Genomic DNA, 27,014 nt, shown 5'->3' on the forward strand with positions numbered 1-27,014 from the left:
TTCGTTTACCCTGAACAGTGTATTTTAGATTCAACACAAAGTTTGTAACACCCATAAGAAAACACCCTATAATGTAGATATGTATGTATATAAAAGATCAGCTTGGCTATCTAAGTTCATTTAGTCCCTCATTTTGGAGATATTGACCTGAATTTTTGCTCAAGTCTTTTTCTTCCCAAAAAGTTGCCCATTTGTCGGAACTGTTCATATAGGACCTTTATATGTAGCATATACATACATATATGTCATATAAACTAAAGTTCTTGAACTGAAATTTTTTTTAATTGTGAAGTTAACCTTTTTTCTAAATCTTAGTTAGTTGTTAGGAATGTTTCCACATGTCACAGGTTAATCCGCAGACAAATATAATAATCGTCGATTCGGAATAAATGTCACATGTTTTTGTATGTCGCATTATTAACTATTTGAAGCTTTTGCTTCCAACATATTTTGGGAACATTTAATGCTCGGTCATAACGCGTTTAAATTATCGAAATTTAGCGATACACTAAAAATCGATCTGTTCCACGCTCACGCCCTGTCTGCGTATACAGACTTACCGTGCAATTCTGTCGTGTGACAGAGTCTCAAGTCTCTAAATTTGAGACTTTAAGTTGAGACAAATTTTGAGACTTGAGACGATTTTGCTATTCTGTAAGTGACAGTTACAAAATCTATTACATTTCATTATTCCGAGATGTTTTTACACTTGAATGAAAATAAATATGTCGATAACAAATATTAAATTTTCTATAACATAGTCAAAAAACATAATTATCAATTAAAATAAAAATATATGTTGACTTTGTTTCATAATATTTACGAAATTTATGTAAAATTGATTTATTTTTAACATTTTCGTGTTTGAGTTGCTTACAAAATACAGAAAAACGACGAGCGATTAATATCGATGATGATCTCTATTCAGTATATTCAAAATGGCAGAAAAGAGTGCTTTTTAGTGTTGTGACCTGTTAACGATCAGGTCTCAAATCGGAGGCAATATTTTGAGGCTAACGTTAGAGACTGTTTAGTGAATAGTAACTAGTCACAAATTGAGACTTTACCTCAAAATGTCTCAAATAGAGACTAGAGTCAGAAACCCGCTGTTACTTAATTTTTCGCTATTATTACTAGGGTTATTCTGAGAATTTTTGGCTCAGAGTGTTTTCTACTTTTGCTCCCAACATTTACTTTTTCTGGCAACACCATATTTTTCATTTATCAAGGTTTCAAACCTGCAAAGCTTTTGTCTTGTTGAAAGCTCTCGCATCATGCCCATTTTAATATAACACTTTGGCAACCCAGCTACGTTCGAACAGCGACAAAACTTGTTGTATTCATTTAAAGTCCATTAAAAAGTTCATTTGTTTTCAGTTCACTAACAACTTTCGAGTGAGACGGTTGGTCATTTTTGTCGGTAAGGCATTTGGTTATACGTCAATTGATGTTTGAAAGAAATAATAATTTTCGCCGCTTTGTTGTTTAATTGAAAGTAATTCTTGTGGGTAGTAATATTTACTATATCTACCGGTTTTAAGCCACTCAACCTCAAGTAAAAATATAATTTCTATGTGTGCGTGTGATTGTGTATGAGCTGCGGACGAACCAGCATAAAAGGAAACGTAGATCGCTCTTAATGTGCAACAACAACAGAATAACAAAGAAGTAAAGAAAAGTGTGGAAAAGATAAAATATCGCGATTGTTCTTTGACTACAAGTCGTATACATACATATGTACATACATACACATAGCCGTGTATTATAAGATAATAATAATTCTGTGCATAAAACGCTTTAAGTGAAGCTCAGTGCGTGCGTGTTTCTATTGTTAATACAGCTGGTATTATTTTTATTTCCATCTAAAAGCTAAACGAAGTTTATTCACACTACTGTGCCTATACACACACCTCATAAGTTATTCGAATACTCAACCACTGCAATCCAAGCAAACGAGCAAACTTTCTACATACATATATACATCTGCGGGACTTTCACTGCAACTGAAATATTTTACTGCTAATTGGAAATGTAAGTTTTTCACTCGCAGCCGCTTCGAAAATATTTATGGCTCTTACCATAAATACCGCCACTCGTTTACTGCATCAAGGTCACTTGCAAACTCACAATTCATCGGGAGTGTGTGAATTGCTCCATCTGCAAAGCGGCGCACAGTTTGAAGGCCATTGTGCGTGATCGTGTGAAAATTATTTGAATGTTTCGAAACTTCATACATACATACATACATATGAATGTATACATATGTATGTTTGCACAAGTGTATACATAAATATAGAGCTTTATATACTCCGCTATAGTACACACATATTTGCTTCGCTAATACGTAAGGCGGTCTAAACTGCAATATATCAGATATATGTACATACGTACAAACACAAATCCATGTTAGAGTACCCTCTTGATAGGTGCATATGCACATTTCCACTATAACGAGATCAGTTTACATTTCGATATTTGATCAGTTGTGTTTTAGCTTTATTCATCTCCTCTTTTTTTTACCCATTGACAACTCCCTTTAGGTAGTATATTCGTGTTTTCTCTCATCACATGACTCTCTGTCTGAATTCATTGCCTTTTTATTTGCCCACCTCTATTTTATATCAATTTTTATTGCATATGCTACTTATTCATATTTGTACATACATACATACATACATTCACACATAATGCGTTCGTTTATATGTTTGAGCCACTCTTAGAGAGAGAGAGAGAGAGAATACCATGGAGTAGTATAGAAAGAACCTTAGATTCCAATATCAGCATTTTATAGAAAACAATTTTAATGACTTTAGAGAACTTAAAATTGAAAACTTAATCAATAATTAAATTTAGACAAATTAATAATTTTCTAAATACCAATCTGCATATCACTCAAGGTTCCACATTGAAGTATGTAGAATCTGATAATAAACTAATAGGCATGTGCTTTCAAAATGATTGAATAGGCGGTCGTAAACCACCAGTTTTTTATGTTATGTAGCCGGTTAAAGAAGACCTTACAATAAATATAACGTGAGTTTTGCTATAGTCCAAGTGGCAACCACGCCTTTTGTGTGAATATAGTTTTCTTAATGATTTAGCTAGATATGGCGCTCACTGGTTTGAACTTTCCTCCTAAAAAAATTTGGTCTAAGGTTACGAAGCCCTTCAGGCCAAAAACCAGTACTTTTATCCCAAAATAAATAGTTAGAAATGTTGCTCTATAGCCCAAAAAAAAGAGCTGTGCACACTCATTTCAAGTTGAGGTCCTAAATCAAGTTGACTGCATTGGCTAGGTTTGTTGAAATACTGGAACGGCTAGATTGAAATCTTGCCAAACGGAGACATTGTAATTTATGAAATTACATATTATAATTTATGATATATATTTAATAAGAGTATACAATTCATACATTATCTCAAATATACTAAAATGGGTAGACTGCACTTAATAACTTTAGCCCGAAGCTTATAAGACTACGTCACCAAATTTTCTTTTTCATAGATTGGTACAATTTCATTCATTTTTGAACAACTACAACCAAATGTCAATGAACACGGCGACTCAATGTCGCTTCACCACACCTTCTTGTTTAACGGGCTTAACTTCTATTTGTCGAGATGGTGACAACCGCCAAAAAAGAAACAAAAAGAAAGTGGCTGTTGTCTGCACGTGTGAACAGTTGAATAAATATTTTACCTTGATGCTTAACAGTAAAGAACATCAAGTTCAACCGAACATTAAGTTTTGCCAGAAATACGCTGTAAAACGTCAAGCAACGGTTATTTTGTCATATGAAAATATATGTAGTATATAGTAGTTGGGGGGTGTCGACCCGATTTTATCTATTAACTATTACCATGCCACATACTAAAAAAATGCTCCCTGTGTTTCATTAAGGTACCTCACGAACAATCACCAATCATATGGAGCAAAGTCAGCAGGATGTTCGAAAATCCTGATATTAGTTAGATGGGGACTAGGTTAAGTTTCGCCCAATTGTATATATTTTAGGCACACTTTTCATTGAGATAACTCAAATATTGGCCGATATAAGTATGTACATATGCAGAATAAAGTCACCTAGAAGTTGGAAAATCTTTATATTAGGTGTATGGGGGCTCAGGGAAGTGTTGAACCGATTCAACCAATTTTTGATACACAGAATTACTATCGTCAGGAAAGGATTCTGTCTAAATTTCAATTGTACATCTCACACATTGATTGATATTTTCGGTCAAAAGTCCACTATAGATACAGGGGTCCACATTTTCGGTACCTAGGAGCAGTTCCAACAGTTTTTGTTGGAATTGGATAATTTTTTGTCATGAGGTGGAATACTTGCAAGGAATTATTAGTGCAAAATTATATCGCTTTATATTAATTACTTCTTAATTTGTGTATTGGAAAGTGAACGAATCAAGTGCAATTTAAAATTGTGTTGTATGGGAAGTAGACGTGGTTATAGTCCGATTTCGCCCATTTTCCTACCGTAAAATAAGAATGTTAGAGGAATACTACGTACCGAATTTGGTTGAATTTGGTCGATGGGGTCCCGAGAATATGTGTTTCACAAAAATGTGGGCGGTGCCACGCCTTCCATAAAGCCCTCTCATACCATCTCGGAGGTAAAATTCAATATCTCTGGTTAATAGTTATTGATTTATTGCGCTTTTAGTAGTTTTGAAAAGTACCGCTATATGGAGAGTGAGTGGAGTTATCTTCCGGCTTCATCCATTTTTACATTGTCGGTAGGAGTTTTTATAGTATTTGCGTCCAGCAAATTTGGTTATTGTAACTTTAGAAGTTTAGAGGGCGGGGCCAAGCCCACAGATGCCTCTTGCTACAGTGATCCCCTGTGCCAAATTACAGCTTTATATCTTAATTTAGTGCTTAGTTATCGCACTTTATATGTTTTAGGTTAATGACGATTTGTGGGCGTGGCAGTGGCCCGATTACGCCCATCTACGAACTCGTAATTTTTTTTCTACTAGGGAACCCGCATACCAAGTTTCATAAAGATATCTCAATGTTTACTCAAGACGGAGGGACGGACAGACAGACAGTCAACAGGATTTCAACATTTCTCGTCATTCTGATCATTTATATATATATATATATGTATATAACCCTATATATCTATCTCGCTTAGTTTTATGTACGTACAACCGTTAGGTGAACAACGTATAAAAAACGAGTTTAATGTTTGGTTCGCTCTTCCAAGCACTCTAAAACGCCATTTCAAACTTCCAAAATATTCACCGGAACGACATGAAATTTTCTGTGTGAATTCTTAAATATACATATGTACATACATACTTATATATGAAAAAATAAAATAAAAATCGATTTTTTAAAATTCTGACTGTATAGAACCCCTTAAGTTCGGTTTAGGTTATAAGATAATGAAAGGCTCAAATAAAACCGCTCAGGAAAGCTTAAAAAATAAAAAAATATTTTACAGAAGGCCAACACTAACCACAATTTTCCATATTTCTCAAATAATACCAATTAACATTTGCTTTCATGTATAAAAAATGAAAAATTCAACGTAACAAAACTACACAATAATTTTGCATATAAATAATTTGTTAAGAAATTTATTCTTACAATATACATACATACATATGTATGTACATTTTAAAAAAGATTTTTAATATTGAAAAATGAACCGTAATTTCCCGTAGAAGTTTCTCTTAGTAAACTCTGCAAACAATCCCCAATCATGCTTTCTGTATAATGGCCTTGGTACCGTCTTTCGAATTTCATTAACTTTTTGAAATTGTCACAAGTCATAATTTTTTAATTTGAGAGCTTGAAAGGATTCCAACTTTTATTTTCGTTTCTGAAAGCTTTGGAAAAAATTGGTTCAAATATTTGAAAGAAGTGGGAAATAAATTCAGCATCCAGAATACATACTTATATCTTCAAGAGTTACATGACGCATGTGGATGATAAAATATTGCTAGAACGCCTTACGAATTTACTTTGGCAGATTTTTGAAAAAAAATAAAATCAATAATTAATGTTTCTCTCTACTGGCTTTCTATAGTTTCACCAGATATATCATTATAATTATATTTATGTGATATCATTTCATTTAGCAGAGGATGGGCACATGCTTATTCATAGGTACATACATCTAGTTACAAAACTTCTATTTTCACGAAATATTGCGTGCCAAATTATTATCATTCTGATTGAAATTGTTTAGGTTTATATGTATGTGTAAATATAAGCATATCTAAAAGCTAGAAATATATATATACTTACATATATGCCTGGTGACATCTCGCAACAGCACTAGGTTTGTGATAGGTAGGTAATAGTTTTGTCTTTTTGAAAATAAAAATCCGATAAAGCTAGTTATTTCTGAATTCCAGCATATATTTTTGCCGTTGAACACTATTCTCAATATTCCAAAGTTTGCAGTATCTCCGCATCAGAACTCTTATTGTAATTTTTTCTTTATTACTTGTTTTTAATTCTCTTGAGTAAATGTTTGAAAACTACTTACCAAAATGACCATACTATGGCTAATATCTAAACGGTAGTTTTTTATCCAACTACTTGCTATTACCAATAGAAATTGTTGAAAAAGCGATAGAATAAAACAGTTTTCAAAAAATTTGATTACTATTATCACTATTACTATTAGGAGCGGAAGGAGCAGATTGGAATTGATATGAATGATAAACAAAGATTACTGAACTCAATCTTCTTCCCTAATCTCTTCAAATAAAATCTAATCTCTTAACTATTAATCTTGACTTGTGAATAAAATATTGAATGCAAGTTTTACCAGATTATTTCCGCCAAACAAATTAAATTAGAGAAAATATGAATAAGGTTGTGTAGTAATATCTTTTTGCAAACCATGATCGCCCAAGAAGACATCTGTTCCGGCAAGCTTTTACTAAACCCAAATTGATTGAACGGTTCAGAAATTGAAAACTGTGTTATTCTCAAATATATCAATGGACAAAATAGGCAGAAGACTTAATGATCAGTTTTATATCAACTGCGATATTTGTATGCTTGTACAATAATAGCGGTGTGGAATTTTTTTCTCTGAAAAGGAGATCAGTTCAATTCTCAGAATATTAGGAGTAATAGGCCGTTAGTGCTCACTAATACATCTTCGACCTGCTTCCTAGTGACTTGATCCGGCTTACTCTTCTGCTCTCAAACAACATTTTTTAAGATTCTCAGAACTTGTTAGATTTAGAATAAAGATAGAAACTAGGCGTATTCGATATCGCAGTTCTTCAAAGTCAACAATTTCTAACCGCGGAAACGTAATGTTGACACCAATATACCTGTAGTTGGGTGATTAAGTTAGAATATTGAATTGTTGACTACTATGAAACACTTTCGACGAAGCATTACAAATTCAGAAGAAATTAATAGCAATTATTTGGCTTTATTGTAAGTGATTATAAAACCTTATTAATATACGGATCAAGTTTTTATTATACCCTGAACAGGGTATATTAAGTTTGTCACGAAGTTTGTAACACCCAGAAGGAATCGTCGGAGACCCTATAAAGTATATATATAAATGATCAGTATATCGAGCTGAGTCGATTTAGCCATGTCCGTCTGTCTGTCTGTATATATACGAACTAGTCCCTCAGCTTTTAAGATATCGTTTTGAAATTTTGCAAACGTCATTTTCTCTTCAAGAAGCTGCTCATTTGTCGGAAAGGCCGATATCGGACCACTATAACATATAGCTGCCATACAAACTGAACGATCGGAATCAAGTTGTATGGACAACTTTCACATTTGAGAAGATATATTCACGAAATTTGGTATACATTATTTTCTAAAGCAACAATGTAATCTCCGAAGAAATTGATCAGATCGGTTAACTATAGCATATAGCTTCCATACAAACTGAACACATATGTGGTTACTAACAGAAATGCACCTGTGAAGGGTATTTAGCTTCGGTGCAACCGAAGTTAACGTTTTTTCTTGTTAATTATTTTCTTTTAGGAAAAAACATCAGCTTTAAAAGTCGCCTTAGATTATGGTTTAGATTTATCCAATATTGTATAACTGAGTATGCCTGTTAATAGTGCTCATCATTTGTATATTCATGGCATGCGTTTGAGTGTAGCAAATGCAGTCTCAAAAGTTTTCAATACGTATCAAAATTGAGTTTGAAAAATACTATCAACGCCCTTAGTAATGCACTATTTTAGAGGAAGTGAAAATTGCTCAGAGGTGTTGCAGTCAATTACACCTACAACGCAGATACAGATCGCGAATTTCACAAGTTCTCAATTCATTGTGTGCTCTACTGAATCACCGAACCGCTTTGGGAATTACTCAGACGGGCGCCTACAACAGACGTTGTTCGCATGATAAATATATGTATTAAAAATACATACATGTATATGTATTTACTTGCACATATGTATGTATGTATGTAGGAATTTCCAATTGAAGCTGTTATCGCTAGAAAAGATAGTGACATCACGCAGGTTTAAACAAATGTGTATGTATGTATGTATCATATATAAAAATTATGAAATGAGTGTACCATATACTGTATGTACATACATACGTATACGTACATAGCTAAAGAATAAAAAAAAACTACAGCCTCTCTGACAATATTGCCGGCGTGTCATGATTTGGCCTATGTGCTCTTTCCAAATGTTAACTTTTGCTTTTAATTTTCATACTATACATACATACATACATATGTATATAATTCGTTTTTTTTTTTTAGGCTCCGGTGGACACGTCATCATTAGACGCCTCTCTGGCTAATATGATTATAAGCATTGTTGTGTGTTCTTATGTACATATTAATTTGTCTTTTAAGTGTGCGGACCACGTCATTTCGCTGACCGAAAACGCGTCCGCCACAAGAAATAAATGTCTGTCATACAGTTTGCGATTTCTTTGCTGACGCGTTTGCTTGTAAAGATCTATACATACAAAATCTATAATATATTATTTTTACAAACTAATTTTTTAGTAGCGCAATCTTGTCAAAAATTGAGTTAATAATTATTCACAATCATATTCGAGCGGGCACGTATTTACTTATTTTCGCAGAAGCTCCATAAATAAACTAGGAATGTACATGTGGAAACGTAGACACAATGAAAATGTTATTTTATTCTCCATGCACATGCATACACACTTATGTACATATGTATGTGTTGTTTGTATATGGAAAACTGTTTTGCGTGCATAAAACACTTTACAGTGGTCACAACTCAGCTTAGCCACACATGAATTGTGGTCTTCATGAAAACTACCATTTATTAAATGAAATATTGCCGTATGGAGCACATCGATTAATTTGTGTAGTGTGCCTTCATCCAGCTCTAAAAACTTATGCAAAATTAATATTTTTAGGCTCTGTGAAGATAAGTATTGGTTCCAACTTGATACGTAGTCATGATGCCCCAAAAATCTTCAATGGCAAGGCATCCAGTAATATAAGGTTTTACAGTTAGAATTTTCAAAAAATCTATTTTATTAATTTTATTTTCTTAATGTGCATATATTTAAAAAAAAAAACACAGAAAATTTCATAACGTTGCGGTGAATATTTTCGAAGTTACACGCAAATTTGAAAAAGCGTTTCAGAGTGCTTGGAAGTGCGATCCAAACTTTAAACGTGTTTTTCTCAAAGTCGGTGACCAACATTACTTGAAAACGGCTATACCGATTAGTCTTAAATTTTAACACGAGCTTCTTAAATATTTTCATACCCTGAACAAGGTATGTTAAGTTTGTCACGAAGTTTGTAACACCCAGAAGGAAGCGTCGGAGACCCTATAAAGTATATATATAAATGATCAGTACGTTGAGCAGAGTCGATTTAGCCATGTCCGTCTGTCCCGTCCGTCTGTCTGTATATATACGAACTAGTCCCTCAGTTTTTAAGTTATCGTTTTGAAATTTTGTAAACGTCATTTTCTCTTCAAGAAGCTGCTCATTTGTCGGAACGGCCGATATCGGATCACTATAACATATAGCTGCCATACAAACTGAATGATCGGAATCAAGTTTTTGTATGGAAAACTTTTACATTTGACAAGATATATTCACGAAATTTGGTATATATTATTTTGTAAGGCAACAATGTAATCTCCGAAGAAATGGTCAGATCGGTTAACTATAGCATATAGCTACCATACAAACTGAACGATCGGAATCTAGTGCTTGTATATGGAAAACTTTTGCATTTGACGTGGTATCTTCACGAAATTTGGTATAAATTATTTTCTAAAGAAACAATGTAATCTCCGAAGAAATTTTTTCTATTTTTCCCCAGTCTTCAAATACAGCCAATTTATTTTTCTAAGTTTTAGTTTAGGAAAACTCATCTTATATCACTACAGATTCGTCAACTAAATTACTCCTTACATCCTGGTAGACTATTTTCGCCAATGTTATGTTATTAATATTGCTATTCATAATCCGGCCATCTAAAATTTTGTTTCGTCCAGCTCAAGAGCTACTTTAAGTCTGTGACTGTTATGAGAATGCTTGAGTTGTGTTTATGAGAGTCTTATTCTAGTCGGAAGATTTAACTTTGCACCTACACCACATGCGACGTCGCTTGCTTAGGAAATTTCTTCTAACTTTAAGACTGGCTACACAAAAGTCGCACACTGTACGAATGTACAGTTTGTTCACACTACTATATGTTTGAAGATGAATTTTCGGGTTATTCGAAAAAACGACAAGCAGTTAAGTTTATGGTGAAAATGTGTTCCTTTTGTAAAAAATGTTTGAGAAGTAAGTCGTAATTTCATTTAAGCAAGCACTACAGTGGTATCAAAATATTTTGTCATTAACTAGACCAACTTAGATGAGTCATTGAAAATGTATGGCCATCTCTACAGACAAAACAGATGTACTATATACTACATACATATACATACTATACATATGCAAATGTAATATATTTACGCAAACAATTAATCATTTTTAATGCTGTTTACTTTCATGGTTATAATTTCAACATTTTCAACATATTCACGAGTACTCACGAAATATACTTCTGATAGGAGTGATTAAAATATAATTATTCGGTTTTTATGTTGAAGTTTTTTATCTGAAATTTTATAGAGAACATTGACAAACACCACAGATATTACAGAAGCATTGCTGGTTCGAATTTCCAGGGTAGAAAAAACGAAATACATACATAATATTTCAAATGAAAGTAAAGTTGAGTGGAGCTTTGATAAAGAGAGCCACTGACGAATCGAGAGTTATAGTGAAAATATGTTTACATATACATATATGTGAGACCTTTTTATACCCTGAACAGGGTATATTAAGTTTGTCACGAAGTTTGTAACACCCAGAAGGAATCGTCGGAGACCCTATAAAGTATATGTATATATAATTGATCAGTATGTCGAGCTGAGTCGATTTAGCCATGTCCGTCTGTCTGTCTGTATATATACGAACTAGTCCCTCACTTTTTAAGATATCGTTTTGAAATTTTGCAAACGTCATTTTCTCTTCAAGAAGCTGCTCATTTGTCGGAACGGCCGATATCGGATCACTATAACATATAGCTGCCATACAAACTGAACGATCGGAATCAAATGCTTGTATGGAAAACTTTCACATTTGACAAGATATATTCACGAAATTTGGTATATATTATTTTCTAAGGCGACAATGTAATCCCCGAAGAAATTGATCTGATCGGTTAACTATAGCACATAGCTTCCATACAAACTGAACACATACTACTAACAGAAATGCACCTGTGAAGGGTATTTAGCTTCGGTGCAACCGAAGTTAACGTTTTTTCTTGTTTTGGTATCCAACTGGTCGTGGTTGAGTTACCTAAAAATAAAAGAAATTTCCAACGTAATATTTAGTTCAATGAACTGGCACTTTCACGCACTCTCTATCTTGTTGCCTATTCTGATGGAATCAATTATCATTCAGATGATTGATATCGAAGGTACATTGACTCTAACTCTTTTTTAAAAGGTATGGATTGCTTAATGACTTCGACATGAACACCATCTACATAAAAGGTGATTTAAGCCTGTAAGTTTACGCAATAAAACTGGACTTTTAGAAATAAATTTTCTCGATATTCAAACAATGTTATGATTGTAGGCTCGGGATGGTATAATGTGTCAAAAAAGTCTTGCGGTATTTTCGCTAGTTGGCGCTGAAAGCGCGTATTTCGAGTTTTATTCGTCGCATCGGGTCATGCTATACCTTTTTGGAAAGCTCATTTCACGCGCTGACATTATTATGTCAGATGTTTACTTTGACAGCTAGTTCCACAGTTATTTCTCTAGCAAAGTCAATAATTCCAATTTATGTCTCATATAATGAAAGTAATTGTTGAATAACCCCCACTAGGCAAGTAAAGTAAACTAACAAATTACCAAAAAAACAATGACCGAAAGCAAGCAAGCAAGTGCAAGCTGGCGAGACGCCAATAGCTTCACTTTCTTGCTTCCCTCACCGATAGTGGGCCATGTGGCCGATTCCTCGCAAAAATTTCGACGAAAACAATTCGCATATACCGAAAATAACAGATAATACACATGTACTTATGTACATATGTGTGTGTTTTTTTCAGAATACAGAAAATTGAGTTCTCGTGCAGGTATATTTAACGCTTGCGTGTCAAATTCGATACTGCATACGGAAATTTTCTAATTATTCATTTAGAAAGCTATCAGCAGTGCCATCATTGCCGCCTATCACAACCTGTTGCTTGCCGCCACTGCGCTCTGGGGTGTGCATACACCGCCAATAAATGGGCAATTATTTTGACATACCTAATAAAGTGAGCACCCCGCAGAAAGTATGCGAAATGAATTTTGCATTTTTGCATTAACATTGACCTAATCGACAAAATGGATCTAGCTCCTGCCGATTTTCAACGTTTACAACAAATGTGCTAATTCATTAAAATGCATTGTCTGTTAGTGCATACATATGTATGCTCACTTAGGGGAAGGTTTTGGACTTTGAGATTTTCGAGAGTTTTTTGATGCAAGCTTTATAGATAAGTGGGGCGAAGTCTGCAGGTTTAATGTTTAGAACACTTCTGATGTGCAAATACCAGGTAAAATTTAAAGTGGTTGGTTTCTAAATAAAGCATAAACTCTTTTTTATTAAAAGATCGTAAAATACATTTAGTGATTTATTTAACAATCGAGCGATTGTACACATAGGTTTTGACAAATCTTCTGATTGTTTTATAAAATCGTCATATTATGGCTAAAGTGAAGCATGTGCCAAAAGTAATAGCGTTTCGCTTTCTCGATGAAAATGTTGTCCCAATATATGGCAACTTTGTACAAATATTTCGTTTCATCAAAATGTTCCATTTTTTGAATGATGAAAAAACCATAAAAGTCATATTGTAAATCAGTTGTTGCATTGTTTTCGTTCATAATTAGTACATACTTTACAAGAAACTTTATAAACTGTAATTTACGAACATAATAAAAATAAGTTTCTCATTCGACATTTTTTCTTTAAATCTGGGTCTGAGTAAGCGTTCACAACGTCTTCTATGTATTCTTTGACCATGGGTAGGGCAACTTTTTCAATAACTAACCCACTCATTTCATTCTCTGATATTGATGAAGTTGAATGGACGAACTCATTTGCAATTTCCAAAAATAATTTTAATGAAATGGAACGACTCATTTTACTTTGTGCAAAAACTTGATTAAAATATGTATTAAATTTAGTCGAAATCGTGTGTTCTTAATTTAGTGATATTTTTGTGTGCGTGGCAGTGGTTCGATTCCAGCCATTAACGAACTCGTAATTTTTCTATGCTAAGTAATGCGCATCCCAATGACTTCACGTTACCAAGGATTAGAAGTAGAGTTTTTTAGTATAATTCGTATCCGTTTGAAATTGCTGAAGAACTGTTTTGATCCTTTCATGATCTTTTTATATTTGGCTGAGATTTCCGATTTGATATTAAGCATGACAATGATAATATGATCGGAAGGACTTGATTGTATTGATAGAGGGTAGGTTACGTAATCTGACAGTCATGAATGACCCCACTTGGACAGCTAGAAGACCGTCGCATATTAAAAAAGCGCCTTGAGGCTGCTAAAAATTTGTTGAGCTGCTAATGTCAATTTCAGCCGCTATGCCAGGTTCGAAGATGGTGTGACTAATGAGGTACTTCAGCCATAATCTTACAAAAATTGGATAGTTCAAGATGTAGCTGGTGAGACACAGTAAGACAGTGTCCAATTAGGATACCTATCTTTGTGTGGATAATAAGACCTCTTACGTTCCGTTTTGATCACATTTTATCACTCTTCAACAGGTGCTTTTTGTTAACCAATGCTTACTAAGCTCACACAATGTTCACAGGGCACGTGCTAAAATGCAACAGACTAGCTGAGCCATTTGTTGCGAGCTCATCACTTTTCAGCGATTCCGCTATATCGGATTTAATGCACACCTCTCTAAATAAAGCTGCACTTCGAAGCAGTACTTCTTTTGTGATCTTAACTGCTGCCACAGTAGTCGGGGAAATACTACATGTTTCTGCTAATAGAACCAGACGAGCAGATCGTTACATTTTTTTCCGATAAAACGCTGTTATATCAATATACATATATTTAACTATCGGTAGTTTTTAATCATATCATAAGACGCCGTATATTGCACACTCATTATGGATGGTGGCACATCCTTAGCTTAATTTAAAGTCGTTGCTTCTGCGATAGCTCCAGCTATTAATGATGTACCAATTACTTGGCAACTCCTTAAAAATTTTACAAACAAAATTTAAAAAAAATTATCCCATTACACAGTACAACAGCTAATCTGGGGGGTGAGAAATTCCAAGTCAGGGTGATGGTACTAGGTCTGTATAGTAAAACCCTCAAAGGGTTTGGCGTTCGTATGTGTCAGTTTTTTTTATGACCTTTTAAATTTTTTCCTTATCTTGATGTTTTTTCGCTTAGTTGTAACATACAAAAACGCAAAAACGTAGTTTAACATAACTCGCGAACCACTTGTCCGATTTTGATGAAACAAATTTAGAAAAATTAAGAATTACAATTTCTATTTGTTTTTATTTGCTTTTATTCAAAAAAGTGTCATTTATCGCCTTTTTTTTTATAAATTTTCCCCAATAACTCCTGACTTCTGGCCATAAACTACTAAAAAAAATAAAGTAAGCATTTTCATAATTTTTTATTTTTATTTAATTTATTTATTTTTATTTATTTTAAGAAATATTGCCTAGACTTTTTTTTTTTTTACTAAGCGAAAAAACATCAAGATAAGGAAAAAATATCTTGAATATTGTCCTAAATTTTGATCCGAGTAATAGTTTCTGAGACACAGCCTTGAGAACTTGTGCGCTCGAGGCTGGCTAAGCTAAGTTCGCCGTCTTTGAACGCGTTTTTCTCGTAACTGTGTTTTTGAAGTCGGTTGTCAAGATTTCTCGAGAACTTCTCAACCGATCTTCATTAAATTTTACACAGGTCTTTGAGATAAAATTCTTCAAGACTTAGACGAAGGATCTTTTTTCGATTACAAATTTTCACTGAAATTAAATTATTTTTTTAAATGTCTCCAAAAATCCAATTTTCAGCTTTTTACCTTCGTCCACGTTTTAAGTTAAGTTTTTAACTTAAGCACGCATTTTTCACTTTAGATGTTCCTGTAAGGAGTTATCCGGCCAACGCAGGCGCATGTTTTTCCGAGGGTCACCGGAAAACGCGGCGCAATGGCCGAGTTTAAAATATTTTTTTCCAAAAATTTCAGAATTTCTTCGCTAATAATGTATGTTTGTAACAATAAAAAAATCTAATAAATATTTCATTTTTTATAGGAGAAAAAAAAACTGTTGAAAAAAGCTTGTTTTTTACCCGAGGAAACCCATGTAACGTCTTAATAAGAATTACATATGAATTTTACATTGATTATAATATTATATAAAAATACCAAAAAAATACATATACATATGTATGTATGTGTGTATATATGTAGATATATACCCCTCCAAAAAATAATGCTTTTCAAGAGTTTTTCTTGGCGACGTACATATGTATTGACTCGTCAATACAGTAGAGGCCCGCTAATCCGGATCAATTAAAACCGGCCCCTATCCGGAATATAAGGAAATCCGGATTACCAAAGACATATCAGCACTATGTATTATGAAAAAATATTTATAAATTTCTGTTTGTTTGTTATGACAAATAATACACATGTTCCAAAAAAACAAAAAAAAAAAAACTTAAACCAATAAAGCATAAAAGCGAATGTAGTGAATAATAAACACGTGATCCGGATTAGAGAATACGGATAGAGAATGTCGGTCCGGATTACAAGGGACATAATAGAAATTTTGAGTTTTTTAACCCTGTCCGGATTACAGTGGAATCCGGATTAGGCCATGTCCGGATTAGCGGGCCTCTACTGTAATGTGCATAACGTCATAGTAACTGCAGAAATATGGTTTGAGAGAGGCGAAGGTGAATGACAAAGGCAAGACAGATTAAAACCGGCTGCTAGCCCAGCGGAAGTGTCCAACAACAAAGAATGCGTGACTGCAAGAGCATTGACTCGCACAAAAATCGAACACAAACACGTGACTCATACATGCACTTGTGCACATGTACACACACATACATATAGCTAACTTCAAATAAAATGTATTGCAGCCATGCACCACGTTGGCAACGCGGCCAGCGGCGGCAAACGGTGCAATGAATATTTTCACAAAACTCTTTCAAACACACCTTAAAGCTTTTTAACGCTCATATAGCCGCATATACATACATATGTATATACACGCGTATGTGTGAGTGTTTGCAAATGCATAGTGTGCCTGCATTGACAATAAACTTAAGTGAACTTGGCGATAAGTAATTAACTACCGAGCTATTGACAGCGCTCGTGTAATTAGTGCGATAGTGCGGCTAGCAGATATAATCACAAACAATAAATATTTGTTTACACCGCATTTAAATATGAAATGTTCTTGTTTCTCATTGCTTTACAGCTAAATTCCCAGTGACTAGAGCTTTGAAGCATTTTTGGCAAAAAGGAGGAAACGCAATATTTTAAAATGTATCCATTCGTAAGTAATACAACTTTTTCTAATTTTTCAAATTTTTTTAGCGATTACATGCTCTGAATTTGCATCGTGCTTACTAACTTAAACTTTAAGTGCTGTTTATCTACATATACATATGTTATACGTATATACATATGTATATATAGTATGTACATATATACCATATATGCATATATTAAATATTATATGCACAAAAGTACTTACTAACTGCAAAAGTATTTTGTTATAAGAAAATAGTAATCATTTCCAGAACTGCATTGAAATACAATTGTATATATGTATGTATATATGTACATATGAATATATTATATATAATTCTGCATAATTCTGCGGTATTGCAGACGTAATTATACATACACGCACATCCTCACTTTGGCGCAAACAAAATTCCTGGAATTATTTAAATTAAAACCACATCCAGCATATTTCGAAAATAATGTTGTTGTAATCTATATACTCAAGTTTATGTACATAAATCCGTGCATGGATTTTATTATCGTTGAATTGGTGTGGATTGGTAAGTGGCATTTGGTTCCGCCTTCACTTTAATCGTCTAATAATTCTAGTTCAGAAATTCGAAAAAAAACATCGACATTTTTTGGCTATATTTCGATAATTGAAAATATTTCGCCCAAAAAACGTTTCAAAATTCAAATTATTTTCAAAGTTATGGTTAAAGTAATTGAGATTCCGGCATTATTTTCATTGTCATATGACGTTTGACGTTTAAAAAGGTACTGTTAATAATATGTTTAGGAATTATATAACTAAAACTTTTAATCATTGTCTCTTTGTGGTATCAGGAAAACTTAACACTAAAAAGTTCGTATTGTTTCTATAAAAGGTTGACACTAAATCTAATCCATATGTTTTATGATTTAACGAAACGGTCAAAATGCAAATAAGGAAGTAACGGGTTTTTCAATAAGAGCGCTACAAATTCCTGTGAAAGTTGTACATCCGATGCCATTTATGTATGGAACTAAATTTTTTTTTTTGCATAACCAGATGCTGAACCCAATTTTCGTCTGTTTTCAAGCATAAACCGGCCGATACTGCTGCAATTTCACGTTCGATATTCGTACGAAGTTCATCAATCACCGCTGGATTTTTGGGATAAACCTTAGACTTGACGTAGCCACACACGAAATAGTCTAACGGCCAAACTTGATTTTCAATAAATCAATTGTGAAATTAGCTGTGTGGCTTGTGGCGCCGTCCTGTTGGAACCACATATTGTCCAAGTCCATCCAATTCGGGCAAAAAATATTCGGTTAACATTAAGCGGTAGCGATTCCCATTCACAGTAACGTGCCGGTCTTGATCATCATGGAAGAAGTACGGCTCAATGACGTCGCCGGCCTATAAACCGCACCAAACCGTAATTTTTCCGGGATGTCATGGTGACTCATCGAGTATGTACCGAATAAAGAATTTCATTGATATCCCAAACCGTTTTACAGGGTCCGGCACTAGAAGTGTAACCAATTAAAAAGCCAAAAATTCGGTTTGGAAAATTATTCTTATTTATTTTAAAGTACAAAATGTGTGAAAATAATCATAAATACAGGACCAATTCACTTTTGCTCGATATGACCACCTTTTGCCTTAACTATGGCCTTGAGACGGTCAAAAAACGAATCGCAAGCTATCCGAATGTGACTTGCCGGTATTTTGGCCCACTCACGGACAATGGCTTTCTTCAGCAACTCGAGACTGGTGTATTTTTTACTTCGGATCTTGCTCTCCAAAATGGCTTAGAGAGAATAATCTATTGAATTCGCATCTGGTGAATTCGAGAGCCATTGTGTGGTCGTAATGAAGTTCGGAACGTTGTTTTTCAGCCATTCTTGGTTCACTCGCGCTTTGTGAGACGGTGCTGAGTCTTGTTGAAACGTCCATAGTTTGCGACCGAAATGTTTGTTTGTCCACGGCTTCACAGCAGCATACAGAACACTTTTCCGATAATATGTCGCATTTACTTTGACGCTAGGCTCGATAAAAACAATTGGAGAGCGCCCATCTGCGATGACAGCGGCCCAAACCATTATTTGTGGCGGGTGCTGCCTCCTGGTGGCCAACCGATGACTTAGATTCTCGTATGAACGGTCGGTCAAGTAAACCCTATCGTTTTGAGAGTTTACGAATTGCTCAATTGGAAAAATTTTTCGTCAGAAAACACAATGTTCGGAATTTGACCGCTTTCGGCCAAGCGAAGCAACTGCTTCGCTCTCTCAAGTCTTACTTGTTGCTGCTTCGGTGTGAGATCATGGGCTTTTTGGAACTTGTAAAGCTTGACCGTGAGCTCATTTTTCAATATGCGTCGGATGCTGCGGTCGGATATTTTCAGTTCTTTAGCCATTTGATTGGCACTTCGTCGTAGATTTCGCTCAAGTCGCTTCTTCACTTTCCGAAACATTTCACGTGACGTTGCAGTCTTTTGATGACCACCTCCATGGCGTTTTGCGAGGCTACCAGTATCATTGTAACGAGTCATGGTACGATAAACAAAAACTTTATTCACATTAAGGTGTTTGAGCTCACGAACAATTGCTGGCTGTGGTTTTCCAGCTAAATATAAAGCAATCACACTATTATGTTTGAATTCCATCGCTGATCACTTTTTTTGCGTTCACTTTTGGCAAAACGCTTTGGTACACTTGTGAACAATACTCCGAATTGTCATTTAGCAAATGATTTAGAAAATGATTCCAGTGCGACAGCTGCTCGAACGATCTGAAGTTGGTTTCACTTCGAGTGCCGGACCCTGTATTTAAAAAACTTTTGTAGCGCTCTTATTGAAAAACCTGCTCTTTAAGTTGCGGCCACTGACTCCGAATTTCGGTAGTAAATTTTAATAATTTCAACTCGTTTTGGGATCGTATATCTTTCCATGATGAAATAGCAAACCTTACTAAAGAGAAATTTCAAAAGAGCGGTGAGCGATGCGAACTCACAATTGATACAAATCAATGAAATAATGCTTCGAAAAGTTTCCGCAAACATTGCTTTCAGCGAATCTAGCAAAAAGCGATTTTTTTCTGTTCGCAGACGTAAACATTCAGTTGAAAAACAATTTTCGCTTCAATGAAAAGGCTATCGACGTGAATAAAGCCAAATTATTTCCTAGCAAAATACCAAAGGAATTCATTGTAATCCGTGTGTCGCGCTCAATAGCGCTCTTTAACGAATTAAAAGATCAAATTTTATAGGAAGAAACATTTTTTCTTCAAAATTTTACGAATTTTCTAACCCACCTATTAGATATATACACATACATACATCACATCCTTTGCCACTTCCCGCTACACTTGTTTAAAACGGTTCTAATTAAATGTACAAAGCTGTGTGTATAAGAATATTTTGACAAAATAGAACTAAACTTAACTACAGAAACCGCTTAATGTAGAATGAGTATTAAAGCACCATCAAATTCAGTAAAGCATCGCCGCTTACTAGCGCAGCGGTCCAACTGTTTCTCATAGAATAATTCATACATCTTTTGTAGGGTTCCGGCATGCCACAACCCAAATCCAATACACCATATAACAATAGTTACAACCATCCCAATCCTGGTGCGCCTGTTGGCGTGCCATTCGGCGCTGGTTGGATAGCGCCCCCACAACACCCCACACAACACTCTTCGCCACAACATGTGCCGCAGCAAAATAGCTTACACTATCAGCCACTGTCTCCACATCATCAAACTCCTTACCCACCCGCCAACAATATTCCACATACTCCTCAGCATCATGCGCCCTATCCACCAATTAATACGCCATCTAATGCACCCTATCCGGGTTCATCATACCCACATAATCCCCAACATGCACAAGCGCCATATCCGTTCGCTACGGGATCACCAACATACGGCGCTATGGGCGGCAACGCACACTCTCCGCATTACACGCATCCGCCGACGCAACCATCTTATGCGCCAACACATGGATATACACCGGTGCCGACGTCGGTCGGTTATGAATCTCCAGCTGGCAATATCGCCCATTGCTTCCAAGAATTGGCCCACCTGAAAGGCCACATGCTGCACCAACATCAGCCGTTTGCCCGAAGAGAGGTTTGTGTTCGTAGTGCTACATCGTTATATGTATAAAGTAAAAAAAAACTATTGCTTTTGAGGCTTTTAAGCAATATAATAATACCTATGCTATAGCAGTATTATAAAACCTTCTTTGTTAGTCTCATATTGGAAATAAGTAACTTGAATGTGACGAATCGTACAACCAACTGGTATAAATCAAATGAACTGGCAGAATCACGTAGTGGTAAAATTGGCGGTTATACCACTTTACTGACTTATCCGGGAATATATTTACTTCTATATGTGCGCTTTTCGAAGGAAAGAAATACTACTTCAGTATTTACCTATACCCATAAAAGGGTATATTAAGTTTTCCTTCCCTATAAAGCATGGTGAGCTGAGTCGATGCAGCCAAATCTGTCGGTCCGCCTGTGTTCATGCGAACTAGTCCTTTCGACTTCGTGTTATCGATATGTAAGTTTGCACATGTCATTTTATCCCCAAAAAGCTGCTCGGTTATCGAAACCATCCATATCGGACAGATAGAGCATATACTTAGCTGCCATACAAACTGACCAATCAAACTCAAATCCTTGTTTTGAAAACTTTTGTATTTGCCAAGTTATCTTTACGAAATTTGGCATGGATTGTTATCCAAAACATTACTATAATCTCCGAACAAATTGTTTAGATCGGATCACTATATCTTATAGTTGCCATACAAACTGACCAACTAAAATCGAAATAAAGTAGTTTTTTATTCTTTTATACTATAAGAAATGCAGCTGTGAAGGGTATTATAGCTTCGCCTTCAATTCTTGTTTTAATAGCACCAATATCTTATATATTTTTTGAGCCTTGGAAATCTCTAACGTTTCTTCGCTTGCTTTTTGATTATGCCAGTCTGTTATATTTATGCCAATGGTGTGTTCGATTCGTCGCATTCTGCATTTTCAATATCGTACAGTAACAGACTTGCTATATACAAAAATACGCATGCACAAACATATTTTAGCATCTAATTATACTTCATGGAGCACGAGCGTTGGCGCGTAAAATTCTTGCTATGAGACATATTTCGAAAAGTTATTAGAATGAAAAAATTGCATTTTGATAGCTCAAGTAGCGCTTATATTTTATTATTTATTTTTAAGCTAAAATTATATGATTGTCATATATACTAAGTGAAATAGGTATCGCATCGGATATAGTACAATGTATTATCTATTTCAGGGCACACCAACTGTACTCCCTGCACAGGGATTCGATCCGGTCAAGGATGCCCATGATTTGCGCAAAGCCATGAAAGGTTTTGGAACCGATGAAGATGCTTTAATTAACATCATTTGCCGCCGTTCCAACGAGCAGAGACAGGTAAGCTCTAAAATATAGTCTTGAAATTAATCTTCTTAAGGTCCATGATAGTGAAATCATTGAAAAGTAAGGAAGTTGTATTGGAATTCCGTTTTTAGGACCATTTCTGGCACGCCGCTTCTGTCTCGTGTAAATATAGTATTGTAGAATGTGCACAAGTTGTTTGTTTTTGCATTTTTTAGTTAAACAAAATATTATTAAAAGAGTAATGGACTAAACATCAGACACCTAATTGTGGCATTCGCTCATTTGAGAGTTTGTAGAGTGTAGTGTATTATATTAGATATTCCATTATCTATAATAGAAATATTTATTTCTTCTGTGGTCTAAAAGTGTGGGTGTGTTTTGAAGCTTTCATTAAAATATATACATACATAGATTATTGAAAAGTTTTGTCTTTGCTAGGCCAACAAAGTGGTTTTGAACTTTACTAAGTTAAAGCGGAAAGCTTTTAACAAAACGAGGAACTTATTTAAGCTTAAAAGTTATTATATTTCAAAAGTTGGCATCGAAGAAACTTAGTAATAGCCCGTTTATTAATTTATGCTGATGAATTATATTCAAAGTCCGACCTTTCTCGCTTACACGAGATAGGTATACTTTAAATCAACAACAAATTTAAACCTTTTCAACATGCTAGACAGGCTTAACACGTTAACATTAACCGCTTTCTCTCTGGTTCTTACAGGAGATCCAACGCCAATATAAAACTCATTTTGGCAAAGACCTAATCGAGGATGTTAAATCCGAGACTAGCGGTAATTTTGAAAAGTTGCTTGTTGGTCTCTTGCGTCCAATTGTTGACTTTTACTGTGCGGAGTTAAATGACGCCATGGCGGGGATCGGCACCGACGAGGAGGTGCTCATCGAAATATTATGCACTTTATCGAATGTGGAAATTCACACCATCAAAAACCAGTACTTGCGCCGTAAGTAAAAAGCCGAACTGCGAATCGGCAAAGGTCAATAGAGAATACTAATTTTGTGTTTTTTAGTGTACGGCGCCCATTTGGAATCAGAATTGAAGTCGGAGACGTCTGGCAACTTTAAGCGTCTCTTAGTGTCGCTGTGCACAGCAGCACGTGATGAGAGCGGTCAAATTGACCCGGTCGCAGCGCAGTCGGATGCACGTGAGCTGCTCAAGGCAGGCGAACTGCGTGTCGGCACTGATGAGAGCATGTTCAACATGATTTTGTGTCAACGTAACTACCAACAGTTACGTTTGGTGAGTGCTTTAGCTAATCTTTACTCGTTCTTTCTATTTATATACAATTTTATGTATTTTATCTCTGCAGATATTCCAAGAATATGAAAAAATGACTGGCCACACATTGGAGAAGGCAGTACGTAAAGAATTCTCGGGTGATATAATGGAGGGATTGATAGCCATATACAAGTGTGTCACCAACAAAACGGAATACTTCGCCTCGCGCTTGCACAAGAGCATGGCTGGCATTGGTACAAATGATAAACAGCTGATACGCGTCGTGATCACGCGCTCCGAAGTGAGTTAATACATTTAAAAGTGTTCTTTCGAAAATTCATTAATGATATGGTTCAATTTTATTTTCAGATCGACTTGGCTGATATTAAGGCTCAATTCGAGCGTATATATGGCAAGAGCTTAAAGAGTTGGATAAAGGTAGCATCCTACTTGTTTCGAAATAATTATTTTTTTACTAATACAACTGACTTATTTTTTCTCCTCACACAGGGTGACACATCTGGTCACTATAAGCACGCATTATACGCTCTCGTCGGTGAACAACGCTCCTCCTAAGTACCAAAATCAGCGCTTATAACACAAATACACATATACATATATAAATAGCACTTACAAAACGCCTTAGAAATCTACAACAGTATTTGTTGGTTAATTTTTGCTTCTTTCGATGTGAATTTGCTAATTGCGTGTTATTCATCTGATATTGAAAAATTCCTGTGCTGGAATGTATGATTACTTTGTATTTCGAATATATGCAATTCAAATGCCTTAAAATATATAAACTTTACACTATTTTTATATGTCAAATATTACAGTCAATATGCAGAGTTGCTTCATGTAATGGAAGCACCCAATATTGTAAACTGCATAAGTGAAGTGAATCTAACTTAGTGTAGTACATAATGAAATATGTTTCAAAGATCTTTTTTTTTTTTTGAAAACATTAAAAAAAACGGAAAAATCTCAATCAAAAATCTCGCAAATTTAATTTCCAATTTTATGTTTTGTGTCGTACAACAACTATTGACAATATCAATGTGCATTTATATGCTTAAATTTTCCTAATGCTATGTCTTTGCGATCTTTATATCTTTTAAAACAAAAACAAATTTATTACATTTACACTTATATATGTATGTATGAATGTACATCAACTTTGAAAAAATAATTTTAAATAAACAAATAAATGTACAAAAAATCGATGACAAATTATTTAATATGTTAGTTTGTGCACAATATGATTATTTAAGATGGTGCAGCAGTTCTGTACCCGTTTGTATTAGTTACTATCTACTAACTAAGCAGTTCCAGATGTCCGCTCAATATGAAATTTGACGAATTTGTATACATATATGTATTATATAATAGCTAGCATTTGATTGTTTTTGTTTTTTTTTTTTTGGTTCAGATAAATTGTCATCAAGGTCCTCCAACGGTTTCTACGGGGTCGGACCATAAGGAGAGGGCTGTAGGGTAAGCTGAGCATGCAAATAGGTGGTTAGAATCAAGCGGGGACACATGCTGGAGAGATGCGGGCATCACCGTGTAGATGTTCGATAGGAGACATCCCGTTATAGTCCGGAGTGCAGTGTTCTGGGCTGGCAGTGTAAACTGCCGGCTAAAATAGCTCGCGCAGTTCTTCGTGTCCAAAGAAGCATGGATATTTAATTGAATTTCAACTATAATACGTAATCATGGCTCTTCAAAGCCTTAACAGTAGTCCAAAGTTTACTCCCGCCGGTGGAGAAGTTGCAAGGCTTCCGATGCTTATGTTGATTTACCATTTAACGAATATCCAGACCTTATTCGGGGATCACAGGGATCGGCTTGGCGTAAGTTGTCGCATTCATTAGCTAAAAAAGCTGCTTCGGCTCGGGAATTGGAACGGAGTTCCGCGATTCTTCTAACCAGGATGAAGCGAGCGGTAGCAGCTCCGATCACTTTGCAGAATTCAAGTTCACCAACGATAACGTCCATAGGAATGGATAGTGCGGTGAAGATGCTCTCGGTAAATTCTGTGAAGCCAACCCAGTCAGCTTTGTTAAAGTTAACGAAGGTACGGTTGTCCGAAGAAATAAAGTCGGGAGGTTTCTCGATCGAGATAATTATGAGCAGATGGTCTGATGCGAGAGTTAAACCAAGTCGCCAGATTATGCATATTATCAGACCACCACTAGCAATCGTAATGTCGGGCGAGCTATTATAGGTGCCCATAATTCTGGTGGGGGCTTCATCATTCATTGTGCAGAATGTCGAATCGTCTATCTGTTCTGCCAGCTCCATCCCACTACGACCATTTAAAGTTGCCTAGTATGTTCGGGTAATACCCTGTAGGGGAGCTAACTGGGGAACTCGACATCGCCTGACCAAATAGCAATACCCTGTATTACGCCTAACCGAGGTGGAGTTTGGATGGAGCCTTTTGGCGCAGACGGAGCAGAAATATTCCACCGGTCTCGGGTTAGACTTAATGCCAGCAAGAGTATGTATACCATATCAAAATATTTGGTATTCCAGTGAAGGCGTAGTGCATCGACCGGAACAAATGGTAGTCAGAAGCGGCAGAGTCTGGGCTATAGGGTGGGTGAGCCAAAACTTCCCACTTGTCACTGGCAATGAAAAATGGATTTATTTTAAGAATCCTAAGCAGTGAAAATCATGGGCCAATCGGCGACATCCATTCGGTAAGAAGACAATGCTCTGTGTTTGGTGGGATTAGAAGAGCGTGGTATACCATGAGCTTCTAAAACCTTGTTAAACTGTAGATACTAATCGCTACAGACAAGAAATGATCAATTTGAACATTGCATTCATCGAAAAACGAGCAGAATGGGCCAGAAGAAACGGCAAAGAAAATTTGTTACACGACAATGCATTTGGACACAAAGCAAAACGGTTCAGGATACAATCAAAGTATTTGGCTGGGAGCTGCTACCCCATCCGCCGAATTGACCAGACTTGGCCTGGAGTCGAGAGTCGAAATAAAACCTTGCACAAATAGTGCATTTATGCCTACTCCATCTCACGTTTAACAAATTTCGAAAATGGGCCATAACTTTTCAAGTCTCCATATACAGAATATGTGGACACCACTGCCTACGTCTGACTTATTACCAAAATATCGGTCAATAAGTAAGATTTATTGTTGAAATTCGGAGAGAATATTTTCATGACATCAGTATGTCCTCCTGTCAAAAATGGGTTAAATCGGATTAATACTATCCCTAGGCTCCATATACCTAATGTAAAGATTTTCGAGCTTCCGGTTGTCTTTTTCCTG

The 27,014-nt window shown here is 35.5% G+C and overlaps 2 protein-coding genes across 6 annotated transcripts in view; both read left to right on the forward strand.

The window, feature by feature from the left end:
* The window catches only part of LOC126759960 (uncharacterized), a 410,786-nt gene that overhangs the window by 372,386 nt on the left and 11,386 nt on the right, over positions 1-27,014 (forward strand). The gene's annotated exons all lie outside the window — the stretch shown is intronic.
* On the forward strand, positions 1,369-24,943 carry LOC126759979 (annexin B11). Of its 5 annotated transcripts, XM_050475283.1 has the most exons (10): positions 1,402-1,420; positions 1,870-2,031; positions 17,022-17,099; positions 20,605-21,171; positions 22,369-22,509; positions 23,198-23,438; positions 23,505-23,734; positions 23,805-24,014; positions 24,083-24,151; positions 24,224-24,943. In XM_050475283.1, exons 3-10 carry the CDS (start codon positions 17,088-17,090, stop codon positions 24,287-24,289), a joined length of 1,536 nt encoding a protein of 511 aa, XP_050331240.1. In that variant the 5' UTR covers positions 1,402-1,420; positions 1,870-2,031; positions 17,022-17,087; the 3' UTR covers positions 24,290-24,943. The 5 variants fall into 5 exon arrangements, with proteins under 5 accessions (XP_050331241.1, XP_050331243.1, XP_050331240.1 ...); XM_050475284.1 differs by lacking the exon at positions 1,870-2,031 and having other exon boundaries at positions 1,369-1,420; XM_050475281.1 differs by lacking the exon at positions 1,402-1,420 and having other exon boundaries at positions 1,427-2,031.

This window comes from Bactrocera neohumeralis, chromosome 5, assembly GCF_024586455.1.
Source record: "Bactrocera neohumeralis isolate Rockhampton chromosome 5, APGP_CSIRO_Bneo_wtdbg2-racon-allhic-juicebox.fasta_v2, whole genome shotgun sequence".
NCBI lineage: Eukaryota > Metazoa > Arthropoda > Insecta > Diptera > Tephritidae > Bactrocera > Bactrocera neohumeralis.